General features: G+C 51.1%; 1 protein-coding gene across 2 annotated transcripts; it reads right to left on the reverse strand.

The window, feature by feature from the left end:
* Positions 1-1,048: 1,048 nt before the first annotated feature.
* ARHGAP25 (Rho GTPase activating protein 25) lies at positions 1,049-20,439 on the reverse strand. Of its 2 annotated transcripts, XM_063358782.1 has the most exons (11): positions 20,049-20,439; positions 14,263-14,456; positions 11,968-12,055; positions 11,420-11,539; positions 8,601-8,808; positions 5,996-6,128; positions 4,929-5,002; positions 4,209-4,330; positions 3,245-3,444; positions 2,206-2,789; positions 1,049-1,552 (listed from the first exon to the last, which is right to left on the reverse strand). In XM_063358782.1, the coding sequence occupies exons 1-11, from the start codon at positions 20,107-20,109 to the stop codon at positions 1,342-1,344; spliced, it is 1,995 nt and encodes a 664-aa protein (XP_063214852.1). In that variant the 5' UTR covers positions 20,110-20,439; the 3' UTR covers positions 1,049-1,341. The 2 variants fall into 2 exon arrangements, with proteins under 2 accessions (XP_063214852.1, XP_063214853.1); XM_063358783.1 differs by lacking the exons at positions 11,420-11,539; positions 11,968-12,055; positions 14,263-14,456; positions 20,049-20,439 and adding an exon at positions 9,333-9,546.
* Between the last annotated feature and the right edge of the window lie 633 nt (positions 20,440-21,072).

The raw sequence follows: 21,072 nt of genomic DNA on the forward strand, positions 1-21,072 counted from the left end.
AGAGGCGCACGTTTGGTCCTAGACATCTTGCTCGAAAACTCCTGCAGATCTCTGTTTTTTTCCCTCTTCTGTTCCCATGAAGGCTCTAGGCTGGGCTGAGGCTGTGTGGTGGTGTGCCCCCTTCTTAACATAAACGAGGAGTGAAAGGTTTTCTTGCGGAGTCAGGTTATTTTCTTTCCTACAGCAAAAGCTTCAGCAGCGTCGCGGTACTGCTGGAAAGGCGACTTGCTGGCAGGCAGTGGGGAAACAAGCAGACCAGTTTACAGATAGCCACACTGGCACCATGAGGCCTTCGGGTCCGGTTAGTCTTGCTGCTGATGGCAGCAAGTGGCCGGGAGAGACCCAGCGTCATCATTGAGGTGCAAACTCAGGTTTCCACTAAGGTGGCTGAGGAAATGCTGTTCTACGCTGACGAAATGGTGGAAAACAAAAACAGAGGCGGTAAACAAGTCCAGATCGGTTATACTTTCAAAACTGTCCATCAGGGAAAATGCAGAAGCCCCATTTTCTGTACGGGGCAGAGTTGCTGGTGGCCTCCATCTGCACAAAGAGCTGCCTGTGTGGGTGTGTGAAAGCGCTCTCCCAAGCCTCAGCGGCAGCTGTGCTGGATTTATATACACACAACTGTAAGGAACAGTGATTTAAAATAACTGAACAGCCACTTAACTAGAGAGGTTTTTATGATATTGTGATTTTATACCTGGAGCCTTGATATCGATGGGTCTGGCGCAGCACAGCGAGTGATGCTGTGTGAGACCTCTTCTCAGTGGACCCCACGGGCTGTCTGGGCTTCTCTTGCTCTATGAGAGCAGTAACCAACTGTACGTGTTGTTGTGAACATCTCAACCACGGTGCTGGCAGCATCTGCAGCCCACCGTCCGGGCACGCTGCCTGACGGGCTGTGCCACCCCGGGCCTCGGGGATTTTCTGTCTCCCCAGATCCAGGATTTAAGGACGTTTTCTTCCACTCAGAAGCACTGTGGGTATCTCCAGCAAGATGGCTGGCAGGATGGGTGCTTGCTGGTTTATTTTGTGTCCTTAACCTGAGTGCAAGATATTCTGATTGAGCAGCAAGTATTGGCCTGTTCTACAGGTAATTTAAGCAGCTGAAAGAGGAGTTAAAAAAAAAAAAAAACCCAAAAAAAAGCTAAAGAATATTTTTGAAATTTCCGGTTTCAGAGCATAAACCAGCCTCTACCTTCTGGGCTCCTTCCTCCAAACCAGCCGGCAAGCAGTAGCAGAACACCGGACGATAAAAGTCCCTGGCCCTGAACCTGCTTGGCAATTCCTGTGGATTCATGCAGCTGCATTTTATGTCTGTGCACAGCTGAGTGACTTCTCCTAGTTGGCTTTGGCATCAGTTTTGTTCATGGATTTAGCTAAGTTTTTTATCTCCTCCTCAAGCATCTTGTTTTTCTTCTCCATGTCCTCCCGTAAGTGCTCCATGTTCATCAGCTTCAGCTCCAGTTCCTCAGATTTCTTCTTCTCCTTCTCAATGTCCTGATTCAGCCTCACCACTTTGGCCCAGACTTCGTAATTTTCCTTCTCAAGACTGCAAAGAGAAACAGAGCGTGAAAGGATCGCATCGGAAGAGTGCCGGGAAGTCATCATTTGGCTCTTCAGGATTCTGCCCTCTGTGTTGTTAAGCAATAAAATAAGCCAGAGGTTCTGTCCTGATCCCCTGCCCCTCAGTGGCCACGTAACACGATGCAATAAATCAATACACGTGATATATGACAATATGATAACAATATGTGAAACTATAGTAACGCTGATGGTTCCAACTAATAATGCTAGTTAATAGTTAGTTAATCTTAGTAACATTAGTTAATGCTACTACTGAATTCTGGGCAGTATAATGGTACAATATTGTCATAATAACAAAAATTATGATAGTGTAATTATTGCAGAAATGTTATAGTGCCATACAACAATGTAATAAGGACTATGGGGTGTTAATATTGTAGTAATATAACATTAGCAACTATGTCAGGAGAGTACAGCACGTTAGCATTGACTTTTAGATAGCCTACTATAATACCGTATTTTATCATTAGTCATTACTATTATACACTGTATAGTATAGTATATAAATATAGCATATAGTAATGCATATAGTAAATAAATCTGTGCAATACTAGCATTGTAATAACATGATCTGAAGACTTCATACTCTCCAGAAAGCTGCACTCTGCAGCGTATTACCTTTTAATTTGTTCCTCGTAGTCATTTTTCTGTACCTCCATTTCTTTTTCCAGCTTCAAGATCATGTTTTGCAGGAACTCCCTGCTCTCCTGATCAGGCTTGGAGACCTCGGCAGGGCTGCTGGTGGGGCTGGCTGTTTCCTTTGGCTCATGGCTGGGACTCTGGCAGGGTAGAAATTCCTTATCGGAGCTGCTGCTCGAAGGGCTGGGGCTGGGGCCGGCGCCTTCCCCACTTTCCGCCTGGGAGGTAGGAACGTTATCGTAGGTCGAAGCCCGGTGAAGGTCGAGCAGCTTAAAAAGATCATGAGACAACGTTCTCTTATGTCCTTCAGGGACCACGGAGCGCATGCTGCTGCCAGGGGAGCTTCTCCAAAAGTCACTGGCAAATACATCATTTTTGTTGTTGCCACCTTTCTCCCCCGGAGAAGCCGCTGTCAGGAAAGATTTCCTGTTAGGTAAGGTCTGAGTTCTTTTCCTTGACTGCATTTTCCACATTCCCAGTGTATCTTTGCACCCATTATCTTCTCTGGCTGCACTTGAGCTCGCAGCTGGTCCGGGGGCACTGCTGGAATTCAGGTCATCTCCCTGTAAAACAGACCCACGGCATTAGGACAGCCTCGTCCTGCTTTGTGAGCAGGGACAGGTTGCAGTGACCGCAGTCACTGCAGTGTTCACAAAAGACACATTTTAACATGCTAACAGGAATGGCCACAAGTTTTCCCTTAAGAAGAACTTTTTGCAGAGATTCTTTCTTTCTGAGGAAAGCCCTCAATGTTTTCATTTCACCAGCGAGAACTGTCTTTAACTAAAAAATTGTAGGAGTTTTCATTTTTCCTAGAACAGTAGATTTTCCACAGGAAAGTGGAAAGTTTATCTACATCATTTTCCTGATGTAGATATTCCAGGGATGACAGTTACAGCTCTTTACCCTATTAATAGCAACTGCTCTTAGTGTCTCGCTGACCTGTTAGATCCCATAATAATTAATCATGCATCTATTAAATTTATGTTTTATTATTTCTCTGAGGATCTAGCCTTACCATTTGCTTTTGGATCAAGCTCTCCGCCCTGGGCACCGCAAGGTCCTCTGCAGCATCCCAGCCCACGGAGCTGCGCGGGATGGGGGCTTTCTTGTCATTTTTGAGGGCAGGGAGGGAGGGCGGCACATCCTTGGATGGGGGAAAGAGGTCTGCGTGGTCACTTATCATCACAGTCATCACTTTTTGGATCTGTGGTGTGCCTGGAAGAAATGAGAGATCTGTCAGCGGCAAGCCCAATGTGACGGGCTTTCTTCCACCCACACTTGCATTTTCTGGTTGGTCTTTCTGGCGTCCAAAATGGAGATGCACATAGAAATGCAGGTGAAGACAAGGAGCACGATGATAAAAGCAAATAAGCGGAGGGATTTTTATAACACCCCAGAATAGCAGGAGCGGACTATGGAGCCACCAAGATGGGGGTCTGCTCGGCTGCACCAAGCCACAAATTGTGCTGCTTTGCCTCGACAAGTGAACACCAGGTGTCAGTTATACGAACAGCCAAATGACTGTCATCTGGACCATTCACATGTGATGTCTGCAGAGCAGAGCAATCTTTGGCCTTGAAACACTTCTTCTGCTGCGTCTGTCCTTGCCCACGGGATTACAGTTTGGCTCAGTTAAACAGTAACGTCTTTGAGTTTCCTTTGTTTTGCTAAGAAGAATTTTACACCTTCCTGCTCTAAGCAAAAGAAAGATGACTTCACTGAACTCCTGAACTGTTTGAAATCTATGGAGGGAACACACAGAGGAACTCCTAAGGGGTTTTTGTCACCATAAACACATTTATAGCCTAACTAACACGTGGCTTTATTCTATCCTGCTGTACTTACTGTGCCCAGGCATGTGTCTGGCTTATATCCATGGGTCTACTGTAGAAAATTTTTAATTTCAAGATTGTGGATGCAACTGAGTATTTCAGCATATCAGGTGCTCCTATGCCAATTATTCCAGGAGTCCCTTTTACCTCTCATAATAATTGCAGGATCCTCTATCTTGGGTCTGATGAGGTTCACTCCGATGACTGTTGCTAGGTTATCCACACTCATCTTGTTGATGCTAGAGTTCAACTGTATTTCGTGTAGAAACCTGCCAGAATCCAAGGGCAAATATTTCAAGTCAGTGAAGAAAGACTGCAAAAAGCCTTACACACCCACTGGTATAAAATCCTGATTAATCCATCCAGCTCTTCCTCTAAGTCCCAAGGACAGGAACATATAGTTGCCTTATAACTATGAACTGGAGCTGGGTCTTGTCGGTGTCAGTAGAAAAACCACCACGTGATGAGCTGCTCACCCCCCAGAAAAAAAAAAAAACAAAAACAAAAACAAAAAGGAAGGGGAAAACCCCATCTAATAATTAATAACAGGAGAAAAATCACCCAGAGGGGGTGAAACCCAACAGTCTTGTTGCACAAGGCTTTGTCTAGAGAAGCTACACTTGATTTTAATTCTCAGGGATTCATAAGTGAGTTTTAGGGTAGGTATTTATGCTCAGACATTGTCAAGGTGTTTATCCCTCTGGCTGAAATTCTCCCTTTACAAAAGTCAGGATCTGGTGCCTCGAGGGGAACCAAAACACGGCTTAAGAGGTCTCCCATGAGAGGAGTCAGCCTTAGCCTTTGGGATCGTATTTCTACTCACCAACACCGAACCTGAGCCGTTTATAGCTTATGCAGAGGACTGACCTGCAGATATAGCTGAGGAGGTTGTAATTGTCTCTGGGAAGGAGGGATAGTTGCTTCAGGAGTTCCTGATGGCCCTAAATGCAAGTTAAGAAATATCTCTATAAAGATTCACGGATATATACGGACTCAAGAGTGGCTCTTAGTCACTCCATCCATCCCTGAATGGTCTCACCTCCTGGCATTTGCTCATCTTGGAAATTACATTTCTCTGGCAGATCAGCCATGGACAAGGAGAAGGTTTTGTACGGTTCTCAGCAAGAGGAGGCAGCCCGTTGCCCAGCGTCGCTGCTGCCACAGCAGCAAAGGAAAGAGCAGGGTCCCCTCCAGCCCCGCACGTCTGTGATGAGCTCTTTGGAAAGAGCTGGTCGTGCCTGAACTCTTTCCATTTCTTGTATATCAACATTTAGGTCATTTTTAACCCCAAAGATCCTGAAGTGAAACAACCCACGAGCGGTATTTGCCCTTGAAATACGGGGCTGGACACTGCAGGTCACAGAGCTCATGCTACCGAGGGTATCTGCCTTATTTTTTTGTGTATAGGAACAGCATCCGTGAGTGAGTTTTTTTGCGGGGGGGGGGGGGGGGGGGGGGGGGGCTTCTGTTTCACCAAAATATATCATTAGGAAAAGACAGTTCCAGTCTGTTTCTCACTTCTCCCTCTCCCAAATCCCCACTTCCTTCCTTGCTCTCACCCAGAGCCCTCCACCGGCGCCGCTCTCAGCTCGGGCTGAGGGAGGCTGCAGGAGGTCGTGTTTCCTTCCTCTCTTGGTTTTCACACTCGCTGTGTGCCGCAAGGGCTCAATGAAAAGAGGTGCAGAGCAGCTCTTACCTCTGCTCCAGAAATTTAAGCTTCAAAATGGATAAACCCATGTTGTCAACTTGGGAAACCCCATTGGCTTTGGGAGATTTTCTCTTTTTCATTTCCCCCCGCCCCCAAGATTTCGAAGCTCAGTAATTACACACCTTGTAATTACCCGCTCCATATGCACCCAGCATCTCCAGCTCACAAAGCCCCGGCACTGAAACACAGCTGAAGGCCAGAAGGAGAGAAACGAATGCATCTCTACCTTTTTCTCATCCGCATCCAGCGCCTGACCGCACAGCAGAAAATCCTCGTACTGCATCCAGGGTACAACCGGCTCGGGGAGCTCCCGCAGGTAGAGTTTGAACAGAGAGGCCACAGTGTGCACATCCGTGTCCCTGCAACGCGCAAAGAGACACCCCCGTGAAACTCGCACCCGGCTGGTGAGCAAACCCTTCCCCGCGCCGGGGCCATGAGGTTCTATTTTAGCTCTGTGTGTAGATGCGGGAGACAGAGACAAATAAATAGGGAGGCCAAAACAAGCTGGGGGGAATCCATAGGGCACCCCAAGCCAGGGAACGGCCCTGGCTGGCAGAAGAATGAATGCTTGGTGGAGATTTTCCCCACCATTGGGCTGGCAGGTCCCCAGCGTTCATTCCTGGGCTGAGCCTTCCCAGCCTGCGTTGGACTCCTGAGGGTTTGCATGCAAATATTGTCTGGTGTTCACGTATTTGGCAGGCACTCCCCACTCTGTGTGGAGCTGGCGAAGCTTGCCTGGGGTTTTTAAGATTAGCAGCAATTACTGAAGATGTTCTGCCGGGACAGATGTTTGCAGCTTTGCATACCATATAGTTTACATTATGTCAAAAGGACACTGTCAAGATCGTAAGCCTCTAATTTGACCTACCTTGAAGTCGCTAAACTGTTATAAACTTCTAGCAAAAATCCCCCAGGTCATTTATTTTTAGGATTGGTCGGGGTTTGTAAAATACTACTATTTTTAACAAAGGCGCGTAACCATAGAGGGTTTTGTTCACAGCTGTATTTTTGTAGGGCCTATCAATACACACCGTTAGGCATCCTGGATGCCTGGGCTGCAACGGCAGCTTTCTAACGCTCCCCACTTAGTCCTGCCGGCCTTGTGCATGCAAGCGTGCCTGGGCAAACCCAGACAGGCTGCGAAGGTGGCACTGAAGGTCGAGCCAGCGTCTTACAGCATTCAGATCACTGGCCCTCCTCCTCTCTGAGAAAACTGAAGTGCATGGGGTGTTGCAGTCACCCTGAGATCACCGCAGCAATGCTCATACCAAACAGGGTTAACACCGCAGGGCGCTGGGAAAACGGCCAAACTCCCTCGCCATGCCCCACTGCAAAACACAGTTCTGAAAAAAAATAAAATAAAAACAAAGGCTTCACCTTCCTATGACCCCTGTGCAGGTTACAACAGGAAAGCTCTCAGCAGGACTCTGGCACCCAGAAAGCAAGAAATATTCAGCTGCAAAACCAACAGCCGGATTGGCAACGCTTCCAGAGGCGCCGAGGCTCTGCCTTGCACAGCACAGGGATTATTTAGGTAAAAGCGCTGTGGTTTTTCCTAACAGAGCTGCACAGAGCTAATTAAAATAGGAAGAGTTTTGCAGTTAGGGACAGGCCTGTGAATACAGAGATGAGACCCCAGCACTCCGCTTAGGCAAACTGTTTTGCACAGAAGTCCAGGGAAGCTCCTGGTTTTGGGTGCTCCCCTCCCACAAGCACCCCAGATCTTGCCGGCGGCTCTCAGAGCTCAGGTGGTGCCATACGGGGTGGCTTCCTTGGATGGGGCATCCCCACAGCCAGCCTCAAGGCCCTTCATACACACAGAGCCGCCTGTGCGCTCCTTGGCTGTTATGGAGGACAGGGCAGGGCAGGAATTGAACCAAAAAGACTCATTTCCAGTGCCATGGAAAGGCAGGACCCACTTTCCCTTCATCCCAGCACAGAGGTCGTTGCTTTCCCCGGTGCAAACCATGGGGTAAAGCCCCAGAGCAGCCTGCACAAGTAAGCAGGGGACGCTGGGCAATGCTTTATGCAACCGGGGCCAAAAGCAAGGGGTTACATCTGACTTGGGGGTGGGGAGAGGTGGGAAACCTCTTCATAGAGATGATGAGGCACCTACCGGGGCAGCGGGTCTGTGCGCTATCAAGGGAGGGCTTTATAGAGAGATGCACCAGGGATTTACCTTTTTTTCTCTCATTTTGCATAGGGCCTGGGGAGGTAGCAGTAGCAAGTCTCTCTCTCCAAAGCCTCTCTGGGACCTACAGGCAGCTCTCTTGGCTTTAGGGAGTTTGCCGTTCCCTCTTAGCCCTGCCGAGGAAGGGGGTCAGGAGGATGCAGCCTTGCAGCAGCCAAAATCTCTCTCTCATCTCTATATGGTGTTGCAGGGAAAAGGAACAGGAGGAAAATATCATGGCTATGGGCTGGCAGGGAAAGAAATAATTTCTACTGCATTAGGGCGTTCTCTGAGCTTATTTGTGATCCTCTACCTGCCCTCCTTTCTCTAAACCTCTAGCCTTGGCTGATGGGCTATGTAGGCTCTTCCCTTTACCTCCTTCCTTGGCTGCTCCTGCAAATGATAATTGCTGCATGGGGACAGGATTTTCCTAAAGGCTTTGCTTTATTTCCATGTATCTCATCTCAGCACCCTCTGATTCTGCTTTTGCCTCCCTTGGGGGTTTCTGCGGAATCCTCTCTCCTTGCCAAGCCCTTCTGGAGGGTCCAAGTTTCCTGCAGGCACTGCTGGGGTCTCTGGGGAGGTTAGGCAAGCTGCTTTTTTCCCAGATTTTGGGGTGGATGAGACCTAGTTGAGTAGGAGAGGGGGAATCCAGCATTACCGGTCAAATGATGGCCTTTCCCCGGCATCGAACGCATCCCTGAGCTGTTTCACCAGGTTGTCTTGGCCAGGGAGGCGGAAGATGCCCTCCTCACTCACACCGTGCTCCCGGATGAACTCAGCGCACTTCTGCACCAGGATGGGGACCTGGTGCTGCCCAAATTTCTGCTCATAGGCCATGGTCTCTGCCAAGCGCTGGCCAAACACCGCTAGGGAAAGGACAGAGAGGTTAGAAGAGCCCAAAAGCTTTGCTAAAGGCGCATTATCTGCCAAAGTGCTTCAGGTGCAAATGTGACAGCAGTACCTGCTTGTTTGATAGCATAAGTGCCACAAGAAGTCCGCAAACTGTGGGAAAGCAGAACTTCTTCCAAAGAAATAATAGCAAAACGAAACCTTTTTCCTCCTCCAAATAATTAACAGTTCTCAAAATGATTCAAACCAAGGTCTTGGTTTTGGCCATGCTGCTCGCCTGCCTTGGAGCAGGGTGCTGGTACAAAGGGAGACAGGAACAGCAAAAAGGCCGATGCGAGGGTACAGGGAAAGGCAAGCTCATCACACAAACCTGAAGGATATAGAAAGCACGGGAGACCACCAAGAAATAAGAAAAGCAGCCTTGCAGAGATTTGGGGCTGGAACTCTTACTGATTTAGGTGCTTTTCTTCCCCCTCCCCTCTCCTCACCCTCCAGAAACTCCCCTGGGCAAAGAGCAGCAGTATTTTGCACCGAGTGGTACCTTTCCTTCGGAGCAATGGCTTTTTCCTCCTGAACTCGCAACAAAAGATGAGCTCAAAGGCGGGAAGGCAGCAGCCTGCGTCCCAGCTCTTCCTCCTGGGAGCCTGAGGCATGGTAAGAGCAGACAAATTCCAACTCGAACTGGATCTGGGATATTAATGGCAAAGGGTCCTATGGTCCTTTACCATATTTTTGCCCCGGTAGTGCCTGTGATGTGTTCACCTCACGCTCTGAAGGCTGAAATAATTCCTGGGCATCTTCCAGATCAGGAAAATGCAAGTAAACACTCTCATCTGGAACCACAGGGCTTGTCAGCACCTGCCTGAGCATGGAGGTTTTTCATTTATGACTCACTCACGCTTTTAAATAATGAATATAAACCTGTCATTGTGCGCAGTAAAAGCAAATAACTTCTTTTTTTTTTCTTTCCTTTCCTGACCCTTTGCTTTGGTAGCTGATAATGAATTTCTTATTTAACTGCAAGCTGGCAGATTTGTTCATTTGGGGATACCTCCCCAGGGCCAATGCGATGTCCATGCCAGCCCACCCGGCAGGCGGCTGTCCTTGTCGGGTGGCAGCCAACCCTGCAAAACCCCTCGGAGATTTTGGAGATGCTTTTGCTGTTGCTTCCCGCTTTGCAGCTGCTCTGCTTTTTGGTGTGCAATAAGCTCACAACTAGCTGGGTGACGCAGGGCTGCCAAAGGTGGGCTCTTGCCAAAACCTCCACTGTGCAGGGGGTTACATTAAAAGCATATGTTGCCTTAACTTGCATTGAGGCCAAAAACCTAAAGCGCGAAGTTTTGGGGTCTGTTAACCTGTGTATTGACATAAATGCAGCTCCGTGGTACCCGACTTCTCTGCTATCCTTAGGGCTCTCTGCACCACTATAAATTTACATTTTCTGTCATATAAGGTCACTTTATGTAGCTGGAAGAAACTGGCAGCCTCTGAAGTTTAAGCAAGGATCAGATGCAGAGTTGTTATTAAATATTAGACCCAGGTGGAGCAATGCCCTGAAAATTTCTGGCTCCTGCAATCCTAATTTCAGATGAGTAACGCTGCCTCCCCCAGGGCACAGCACGTTTCAGTGTGGAGGCAGAAAACACCAGGGCTGCGGGCAAAAACCAGCTGCGTCGTCATTTAGGTGAAGCTTATCTGTGCCTGTGGCAGGGTCACGATGACAGAGCCCCAATTGGCACTGCCTGCTTGCTGGGATTTACATTAACACAGGAGCTATGGGAGACCAGAGCTCTGTCGTGCTTGTCTTATACAGCTGAAGGGCATGGACCCTGTAAAAAATAGAAATAGCGAGGGCAAAGCGCAGAGTGCGGGAGGAGAGGCTCAGGATGACCATCCAGGCTAGTGCTCTTTTGGAAGAGGGCTAAAGAGACTCCCGGCCCTGTTTCATTGGTGGATCTTGCTTATAGGAGTTCATCCTTATAGGAAAAGGTGCTGGAGTGACCTTTGCTGCTTCCTTTGCGGGCTTCACCTGCGGTGGCAAATTTACAGTGTGCTTCTCTCTGATTGATTCACGTTTTATACTTCCCCGACCACAATTTTGCAATGGCATAAATGCATGCCCGAGGGGGCTGGAGGCAGGGATCCTGTCGCCACAAGCCTTGCCTACGCGTGGGGAGGATGACTGCGTGGCCAAGACAGAGAAAATGGGGGAGAAGGGGGCTGGGCTGAACAAGAAAAGCTAGAAGAAAAGCAAATCAAGGACATCAGCAGGTGAAAGACGAGATTTTTCAACGCTTTATCCCTGAATGTGAGTTGTTTTCAAGAACAACATTTTTGGGGTCAATAAGTCAGTGAGGAAGTTTGCAAAAGAGCCTGAAACCAGCTCAGAAATCTTCATTCATGCTTGGCTGCCATTTCCTTATCACTGCCCGTGCTTGCAGCAGACCCAGCACCACGGGGCCGGTCTAGGAGTGGATTTCTAAGACGTTACAAGTCACAGTCACAATACAGCTCCCTTTTCCAGTTTCATAGATTTACGAGTCCAGCTTTGAAATCCTCGCACAAAAGTACTGCAGAGCATGAGGCAGTAGGAAACCGCCTCTCCAAGAGCTCCCTGCCCCCCTTTACCTCCTGACGCCGACCCCAGCACTCGTCGGATGGATTTAACCCATTCCTCCATCTCAGACTGGGAATTGGCCATGAGCACGCAGGTGTCCTGCCCTGTCCGGTTCTGGTCTCCAGAGACCCCTGCAAAAAAACCATTTATTCATCATTTATAGACAGGATTGGAGGAGAAAAGACACATTCTTCTTGTTTTCTTGGCTAAATGCTTTTGGCTCCAAATTTCTGCATTAATGTCTATTTGGCTGTGAAACGAAGCGGCGCTCTTCTATTTCACCCGTGCTGAAGGTCTGCAAGAAAGGAACAGAAACTGCTTAACGTTGCAGCTTGGCAAGGCTTCTCAGCATGGGACATGGGCGCTGGCACGGGGCCTTCCTCCAGCCCCAGCATGTGAATACTGAAAGCAAGACATTCGTTTTCATCTGCAACGCAGCGCTGTGGGGGCCTTGAAAAGAAGTGGGAGCAAAAGGGCTGCCAAAATGACGTGCCCAAGTGATTTGGGGTGAACGGTCCAGCCCAAACGTGTGCAACGAAGAGGAGGGAAGCATCCTCACCTGGGATGATTTCGAAGATAAATTTTCCTCCTTCCTCTGGGTTGCTGGCCACCTCCTTGATGGTGCTTCCCTGGAGACACAGGCAGCCCTAGGACGAAGCAGAGCAGGAGCTGCAGAAACCCATGTCCCGTCCCTCCGAGGCTGACACTACCAGGATCAAAGTCCTTCTTTCAAACAGACCGTGGGAGCTGGTGACCTATATATAAATGTATGCTAAAAACGATTTTTCAAACAATAAGGCACACTTCTTCAATGCCAGTTTTTCTGATTAAGTGATTCTCAGAATGAGAAAACTGGTTATTTTGCTCTCTTTTTTTTCCTTCCTTCTCGTGTTTTTTTTTAACCCCTGTTGGGAGTGGGAGAAGAAAGTACAAAGGAGAGAGGACTTGGCAAAACACTGGAGCGTCCTCTTTCTGTTGCACCGGAGCAGGAAAGCTGTTGCTTTAACACGGCACCACTTCAAACCAAAAAAACCCAAAGTTTGGAGGAGAGGAGTAGAGAAAAAGAAGAAAAAAGGAGGGAAAGTGAAAAAAGCACAGTGGAAAACAGCCATTTCTTTCGCATTGTCCTTTCCCCAACCGTCGTGGTGAACATGGGCAGCTCGGTCCCCGCTGGAGAGGATGGGTGGGGAGCGGCCGAGGCGCGGGGGCCGCGCAGGCATGTGAGTCAGCACCGGCAGCCTCCCGGCGCAGGAAATGAGACTGTGCCACAGAAATGACGCTTCTCAGCGATTTCAGCCTCCTGAAAGCCATTGGGCTCCTGCAAGCAGTGGGGACCGTCAGTGCTCCGACAGCCTGAATTCCAGCTGTGTCAATCAGAATCGTTGACGGGATCAGAGGGGTTTGAAATGACCCGGGATGGTGCATCAGGGCCACTGCGAGAGCTGCCAGAAGTGCCATAAATAGCAATAAGCTTTTTGCAGAACTTTCTGTTTCTACAGAAACAGAACCAGGGAGACTGCTCTCCCCAGTCCCCCCTGAAACGGGGGAAAACCAGAAATGGGACCTAGATCCCACTGGACTCAGCCCTGTGCTTTCACCCCAAGGATTTACTGATTGCCTTCCCCTTATGAACCTTTTCTGTCTTGAGATTAGTTTTGCTACCAGTAACAATTTATACAGAGACTGGCTTTTCCAGCAAAGGGGAGGACCTTTCCCTGAAATTTCTCAAAACAAGGAAAAGGTGGTGGATATTCAAAAAGTACATTACGGTAGGGAGAAAATGGTTGAAAACCTAAAAAGTTATCCATATAAATTGGGAAGACAACCTGATGTCTTCCTGGTGGGTGTACTACTATGTGTACCCTGCGAAATGGTTTGTATGGGTGAGGGAGCGCGTGTTACAACGCGGAGAGGCTGAAGATGGGATGGTGCTGCCAGAGGGCTGCGGACCTCAGGCACTGGTGCAGCCGTTTGAATCGTGCCCAAGTGGAGTGGGTGATCACACCCCTGTTTTGTGCAAGGGGTTGGGTGCACGTTGCGCTCTCCTGGGGGTCTCAAAAAGCATCAGAACTGACAGGCAGCAGAGCGTTCGGCAGATTTCAAGCCTTTTCCCTTAGAGGAAAAGGCGGCGGGGCAGGTTTCCTCCGGCCACGCAGGGTGGACCCAGGGCAGCAGCACAAACTGCACCCGCACCACTGGGGCTTCTGCAAAGCCTGGGGCTGGGCCAGGGTGGGATACAGAGCCCGAGGCTGGGGGGAGAGAGAGAGATTCCCTTTCTTTATCCCCCCAGCTGCCCCCTCCTGCGGCAAGAGCTCCTAAGGAAGCAGCTGCCCTTCGCCACCGTCTGTCCAGCCCACAGCCCTGCTGCGAGTTCTGTCTTGGGCAGATCCTCATGCCCAGGCTGTTCTGAAACTCCTGCTGTTTTTTTCCTAAAAGCATCCTGTAAAATACCTTTCCTGCCAAGTGCATGGCTGAAACGTCTCTCAAAGCTTCCATCATCTTGTGCACCCGTTGCTGCACCTGCAATCACCAAAATGGTGGTGTCCTGGGCTCTTTTTCTCCCCAGGCTTTTTCTGCTGTCTTGGAGAACGATAGCAACTTTCTAGTTGGTAACTGTTTGGTTTTTCCCAGCCCCCTGTTGCTTGTGCACAGAGGGGCCAAGCCTCCAGCAGGGCTTGCAGGCACTTTAAGTGTGTAGATGATCCTGATGAGGATATCTCATCTCTGCTACTGCCCAGAGGCAGAAAACCTCTTTAATACCCTACTCCAGACCCATCCCAAATCATTTCCCTACGAACAAAGTTGCAAGAAGGGGGAGACTGAGGACCAGCAAAGCCCAGTGGCCTCATCCTACCTGTGGTTTGACATCATCCTCATCCTTGTAGTAGTAAAGCTGCTGGCCCTTGAGCACGAAGTACCGCTGCTGCCAGTTCTTGACAATGGAGCGCTGCTTTTTCAGCCAGCCGATCTTCAGGGGCCGCTCTAGCGGGTTGGGGGAGGCTGGCCGGGCACCCACCGGCTCGCCGCTCATCACGCTCTTGGAGCGGGCTGCCAAGGAAAGAGAGGGACGGGCTGTCAGGGACGCACGGGGACGAGCCGCCAGCAGACCCGCGTCCCCAGGGCCGATTTAAGCTACAAGAGCGAGAGCGGCTCTCTGCCCCTCTGCCTGTGCTGAGCAAACTGGCTAGAGTTTTTTATTAAAGGAAGTGGCTGCAGTATCTGTCAGTGTGTGCTTCCTTTTTCCTGCGTGGGAGTAATTGTCTTGCAAGTGAGAAGAAAATCATTAGCTTCTTTTTTTAATGGGAGCGTGTGTTTTTTTTATACCCACCCCAAACAGCCTGCAGCAGCGATAGCAGAATGACACAGCCTGGCTTGAAAAAAAACTGTTTGGAAATGGCAGTTTTGCTCTGGGACAGGCTTGCCTGATGTTTCCAACGGGGCAGTTCTCACCCAGGGGGATTGGAAAGTCTCCAAGCGGGGGGAAAGCGCCAGTGTGGATTTACCAGCTGGGCAGAGCAGTGTCCCCTGTCTCCTCTTGGCATCGCGTAGACGAGTCCTGCGCCAGGGACCAGCAGCATGGCCCTGTGGCATCTCTAAATGCTTCCGTGATAGTAAGTGCCTTGGGAGGGATTGTTTCCAGAAGGAACTTTTGCCTCCGGACCGGGCACTGCAGGACCCCAGTGCCAACCCAGCAGGTAGAGTTAGCATTTATGGTTGCAGGGCAAAAGTAACAACATGACTCCAGGGGAATTCAGCTTCGCTGGTGTCTGCACATGGTGATTTCCTGAGGTCTTGCGTCTCCCCTGCTAAAATGGAGCACCTGGCTGGGTCCTGGGGGTGAGGGCGGTGCAGCATTGGGGCCCCTGATCCCAGCAGCGTTTGCTGGCACAGGGCGTTCAGGCTGAGCCAGGGCTGTGAGGGAGGTGTTGGGCAATGTCGTGGGATGGGGGAAGCTGCGGCAGCTCCATATCTCTGCCCTCAGATGCCCGCTTTTCCCCTGAGCTGGTCAGCAGAGCAGAGAGTTGCAGTTAGATATGAGTGCCGATGAATCCTGGCGTGGACCTGAGTGCAAAGGACAAGCTTAAAAAAGGAGAAAATTAAAAATCGCCCACCACTGCCTGGTGACGTTTGGGGCTGGAGGCATCTCACGCCTGAGCGGGTGCTCCCATTTCACAGACACCCACGGGGAGCATGAGCCTACAAAACATTTTGCACTCAGAGCCAAGCGGTTACCAGTCGCTTCAGAGGTCGGGGTTGCTTCGGTTCAAGAGTGTGCCCAGCTTCCCCTCCCGAAATCCCCTGGAGCAAGAAACCCCGTTGCGTTTTGCCTTCATCCTTCTGAGCCAGGCTTGGGTAGGGCGCTCTGAGCTCACCTCTCCATCCTTTCGCAGCACTGCAAAGCACTTCCCAAACAAATCAAAAAGGATTGTGCGTCCAAAAATCAGCCTTCAGACTGCGGTGAGGATGCTGCTTATATCTCAATGTGCGCTGACGTGGGATGCCCCCTGCTTAGGATGTGGTTGTAATCAAGGACCTTTGAAAGGGATTTGCCAGCCAGCTCCCCTGAAAAATGCTGGTACTGGGGATTACCCTGATGCAAAAAACAAAATGGGGTTTCCAAATTGTACCTCGAGCCCCGGGCAGCTTCTTTGCTCTTTGCCAAAACATCCGCGTTACTCAAACCTCGTAAATATTAATATGATTCTCAGCAAACTGCTCGCGAGCAGCATCGCTCCTCTCAATAAGTCATGTTCCTTCACGTCTTGCGGCTGCCACCGACTCCTCAGGGTGAGGGTTTTTGGGGAATGATCCCCAGGCGTGGAGCAGCCGCCAGGAGCGCGGAGGCACTGGGTGCAGGGCGCTGCCCGCCTCCCACGAACACTCTGCTCTGCAGAAACCACGGCCCCTTGCCAAAGGGCGAACCCCCAGTGGGCTGGCTCCAAACTAGCCCCGTCCTGCAGAACGCAGCACTCCCACGAGCCAGCCATCGAATGCCTCCCTGAATTTTGCTGTGGGTTCTCCTGGCCCACCGTGGGACCTCATCTCCTCCTCAATGAAACAGAGGTGCTGATATTCTCTCTCTTTAATTAGCGCTAACATTTGCAGAGCGAGGTCTCCCTGCCAAGCACCGACGACCGCAAGGGTTTAATCTGAAGTGAAGCCGCTGCGCTGCAGCTCGCAGGCTCCACGCGCACGCCCAAATGGGTGGAAATCAAGGGTTCGTCTTCATCCATCGGCTCCCTGTTCAGCCTTCCCCAGCGAGCTCAGCTCAGCCCAGCCACACTGATACTCCAGTGGCACCAGATTTGGGTGGAGAAATTGTGTCTTTTATGAAAAACGCCATGTTTTACTACTTTTGATTGGAGATATTAATCTCCTCCTACGCCCATCATGGCTGCATCAGGGCTTTGCACCATGGAAAGGAAGGGACCTGGCACGCACTGCTACCCAGGCGTTCCTCCTGCTCTCAGCCTTGAGCTTAAATGGCCAGTCTTTGCTGGAAATACGGTTTCTTCTCTCCCTCTTTGCAGCCTCTCCCAGATGCATAAGGAACGTGCATTCCGAGGGGTTCCACTGGAGTCCCCTTTCTTTAGCATCAGCCCTTCCGAAACGCCAGGCTCGAGGTGCAGCCAGAGGGCTGTGCTTAGCCATGGCTCAGCCGTGTTCGTACGCAACGCACACCAACACGCAAATGGATTTTCCTTCTGCACGAGACAGCTCTCCCTGCGCTCTGGGCTCATTTAAGGCCAAAATAACAGATACTTCTTGCCCACGATGTGAGCACTCCCCAACCGCTCTCCCCACCGCAGGGCTCGTGCAGAGGCGTGGGGAGGGAGCTGCTGTGGGGAGCTTGGCTTTGCACATAGCGAGGCTATTTTTGCCCAGTGGAAAGTTTTCTGCATTCACAAAACCAGAACTACCAAGGCTGCGGCTCCCTCCCTTACCACTTTTCCAAGTTGCTACCTTTTGTGGCCGGTGCGATGCCCAGCTCATGTGCGATGACCAGCTGGAAATTTTATGCTGGGCTGGGGTGAAGGTTTTTTCCTGGCTCTCACCAGGGTGGCCTGGCACCTGCAAACATCGTCTCCTTCACCAACACATTGCCACCACTCTTGGCCTCACTCATAGAACCATAGAATCATAGGGCTGGAAGGGACCTCTGGAGATCATCTGGTCCAGCCCCCTGCCAGAGCAGGGTCACCCAGAGCAGGTGGCACAGGGACGCCTCCAGGCGGGTTTGGGATGTCTCCAGAGACGGAGACTCCCCCACCTCTCTGGGCAGCCAGTGCCAGGGCTCTGCCACCCTCAGAGCAAAGAAGTTCCTCCTTGTCTTGAGATGGAACTTCTCACGGTCAAGTTTGTGCCGGTTACCCCTTGTCCTGTCCCCGGGCACCACTGAGAAGAGCCTGGCCCCGTCCTCCTGACACCCACCCTCCTGACACCGCTCCTCCTTGCCACGCTCACAGGGCAGGAAAGAGCCACTAAGAGCAAATGTGGTGCCCCTCGAAGTATTTCCTGTAGTAACCACCTCTGAAGTTGAATGTTTCCTCCAAAACATCCTGGGTCTTCTTCCAGCCCTGGGGCCTGGCCATAGCAGGGTGCCCGCATCCTGCTGCCTGCTTCCCGAAAAGAGGAATCCTGCCAAAGTGTGACTTGCAGGAGATACTGCACTGGGTGTCACTGTGATGTCCACGTCGACGCTGGCTCCTGCCCCAAATCCTTGTCTTGGGCAAGAGCCCTCCCTGCCATCCCCTTTGCTCCTGCCCCTCAGGAGGGATGTCAGGTACTTGCAATAAAAAACAGTAAAAGCAAAAGTGCCACAATAGGATTTGCGATGAAAATTGACAATGCAATTTTCTCCTTCATTGAAATAAATAGCTTTGCATTTCTCTCAGCATCAGGAAGCACACAGGAGCTGTTGCGTTGTCCTGGGGCTTACAAAAGCTGCTTGTGCCACTGCCACGGCTGGGGACGAGGAGGGGGAAGTGTCCCGGAGCCGGGAGGAGCCAGTGAGGGCGGTAGTGACTAATTTGCAATTATTTTCCACAAGCAAGTCACATCCCTGCTGCAGCCCTGCAGATCAGCAGCGGCTGATCCCCGCAGCCAGAGACCCCCAGGCACGAGAAGAGTCGAATCACCGAGCTGTGCCCCAACGCTCAGGTCTCCGCGCACGCGCACACACACACTTGTGTGAAGCGAGTGGTTTGGCCACCCCAAGGAAAGTGGCTTCAGATAGAAGTCCAAATTGCCTTTGCAGGAAAATCCGGCCAGGAGGACGTTGCAAGCTGACGCAAAGTGCGATGAGGAAGAGCTCAGCACCGCAGAGGCTGGCTTGGGCAAATCTCTCTGCTGGAAGGACAAATCGAGTTGCCAACATGTGCCTTGACCAGTGCCAGGACCACAGAGGGCCTTTGCCTCAGTGCGTGCACAAGGCTGGGCTCCTGCACCTCTTCCTCAACCGCAGCATCCTCACCCCCAAATCCCCTCCCTGGTCGCTTCACCCAAAGGCAGGCATTGGCTCTGCCGTGACATTTTGGCCACAGACCCCCCTGCAGGGATCCCTCACTCCTTCCCAATGCCGTTCTCAAGTGGTTTTGATGCTGGAGATGGATTCCATGGCAGAGGAGGGCCGTGCAAAGCCTGAGCAGAGGCAGCAGATAAGTCAGGAAATGGCACAGTGAAGCCGTGCTGTGGCACGGAACGCAGCACGGGCGTCAGAGGCCTCTTTACCACTGGTGAAAGGAAACCAATGATGTTCAGGTGGGCGAAGAAACCTGAGCAAGAGCGAGATTGCTTCCTCCAGCCTTCACCACTCCCTCCACCTCTTGGCCTGCACTTCACCTCCTGCAAGGCTTGTGCCGGCAGAATCGTAGAACATAGAATTGCCCGGGTTGGAAGGGACATTTCAGATCGTCAAGTCCAACCGTCAACCCAACTCTGACAAAAACCATCACTAAGCCATATCTCTAAGCACCGCGTCTGCCCGGCTTTTAAATCCCTCCAGGGATGGCGACTCCACCACTGCCCTGGGCAGCCTGTTCCGATGCTTGACAACCCTTTCCGTGAAGGAATTTTCCCCAATATCCATCCTAAACCTCTCCTGGCACAACTCAAGGCCATTTCCTCTTGTCCCATCGCCTGTTCCTTGGGAGAAGAGACCGACCCCCCCTGGCTACACCCTCCTTTCAGGGAGCTGTGGAGAGCGAGAAGGTCTCCCCTCAGCCTCCTCTTCTCCAGGCTGAACACCCCCAGCTCCCTCAGCCGCTCCTGACCCCACGTGGTTTAAATCCCCCCCAAAGCTGGATTTTAGGTGGGCAGCAGCCCCACGCTGACAGGTCCCTCTGTTCCCCACCCTACCGAGAACCGCTGCTCCGGCCCCAGAGCCACAGCGCTGCCCGCGCTCCCACAGCATCCCTCGCAGACGACTTTACAAATCACTTTTTGCAAATCATTTGCAAACCATCTGCTCGAAAGCGGTAGCTGGGGGCCGGGTCCCCCCAACAAGGCCAGAAGCAGGTTTGGGTCTGGGCCGTAGCCGAAATCACTGCTGGGCTTGGCCACAGGCACCCCGGCAGACCCCGGCTTGCACCTGAAAGGCTGAAGCAGAAACAGAAGGGCATAAAGAAACAGTCACAGTACCTATTTTTGCAGCATCCATTTTCAGGTTGAAATCCCAGTTCCGTGGCAGCTTGAGGGACATTTTGGATCAGGAGGGGCTTTTTTTTTTTTTTTCCGAGGGGGGGCTTGCTTAGGAGACAGGCCAAAATGAAGCTCTGACAGTCCTGTGGGGATCCTGCGCCCCGGGTGCAATTCCACCCCACGAAGAGCGACGTCTCGGCAAGGGCTGATTTGCCAACGTACTTCCTCCTCCCTCCTCTGAGAGCGGCTGTGAACAACCCCATAAAAGTACTTTCCTGCAAAGCTCTCGTCTTGCTTCCCTGACGATGCCAAGGTGATGCTGCCTTGGTTTTTTGGCCCCCTTTTTGCTACCCCCTTTGGCTGACGCGGAGATGCAGCAGCCTGGCCCCAGCCCGCACCGAAACGTGGCTGCCCGGGGCTGCTCGCCGCGCGCTGCTCGTTGCATTTGAGGAAGTGGGTGTCCTTCTCGGTGCCGTTGGTGCGCTAGAAAATTGCTCGCTGAAGGACATGGCCCAGCCCAGGGTTTTGGGAAATGCTTTGCTCAGCAGCAGAGCCGGCTGCGGCTCAGGTGGCCACAGCCAAACGCCGCAGAATGGTGTCTCTGAATGTCCTAATGCAGCCCCGTGTGCACGGCCTGGATGACAGGGGTGTCTTTTGCATTTTCTTTTATAGATATAGATATAGATATAGATATAGATATAGATATAGATATAGATATAGATATAGATATATAGTCCCCACAGCTGATTTAAGCTTTTTCCACCCACTTTGTAACAGCGGTACAAGCGAAATAGGGATGAAATGGGGCTGCTCTTGGAGGAAAGGCTGTGGGTATCAGAGCAGTGAGGGCCAGGGGCTGCGGGCACAGACCCCACCGGGACCACAGAATCAAGCAAAGCCCCTTTCCCTGCTCACGACAGCGAGTGTATCCTGGTTTGTGTCATTTAATGCTCGTTTTCCTCAAAAGAAATGGCCCTGTGTCTGTAAAGCAGGCTGCAGTTCCATTAGCCGGAGACGGAGCTCT

The sequence above is a fragment of the Chroicocephalus ridibundus genome, chromosome 23 (genome assembly GCF_963924245.1).
Source record: "Chroicocephalus ridibundus chromosome 23, bChrRid1.1, whole genome shotgun sequence".
Lineage (NCBI taxonomy): Eukaryota > Metazoa > Chordata > Aves > Charadriiformes > Laridae > Chroicocephalus > Chroicocephalus ridibundus.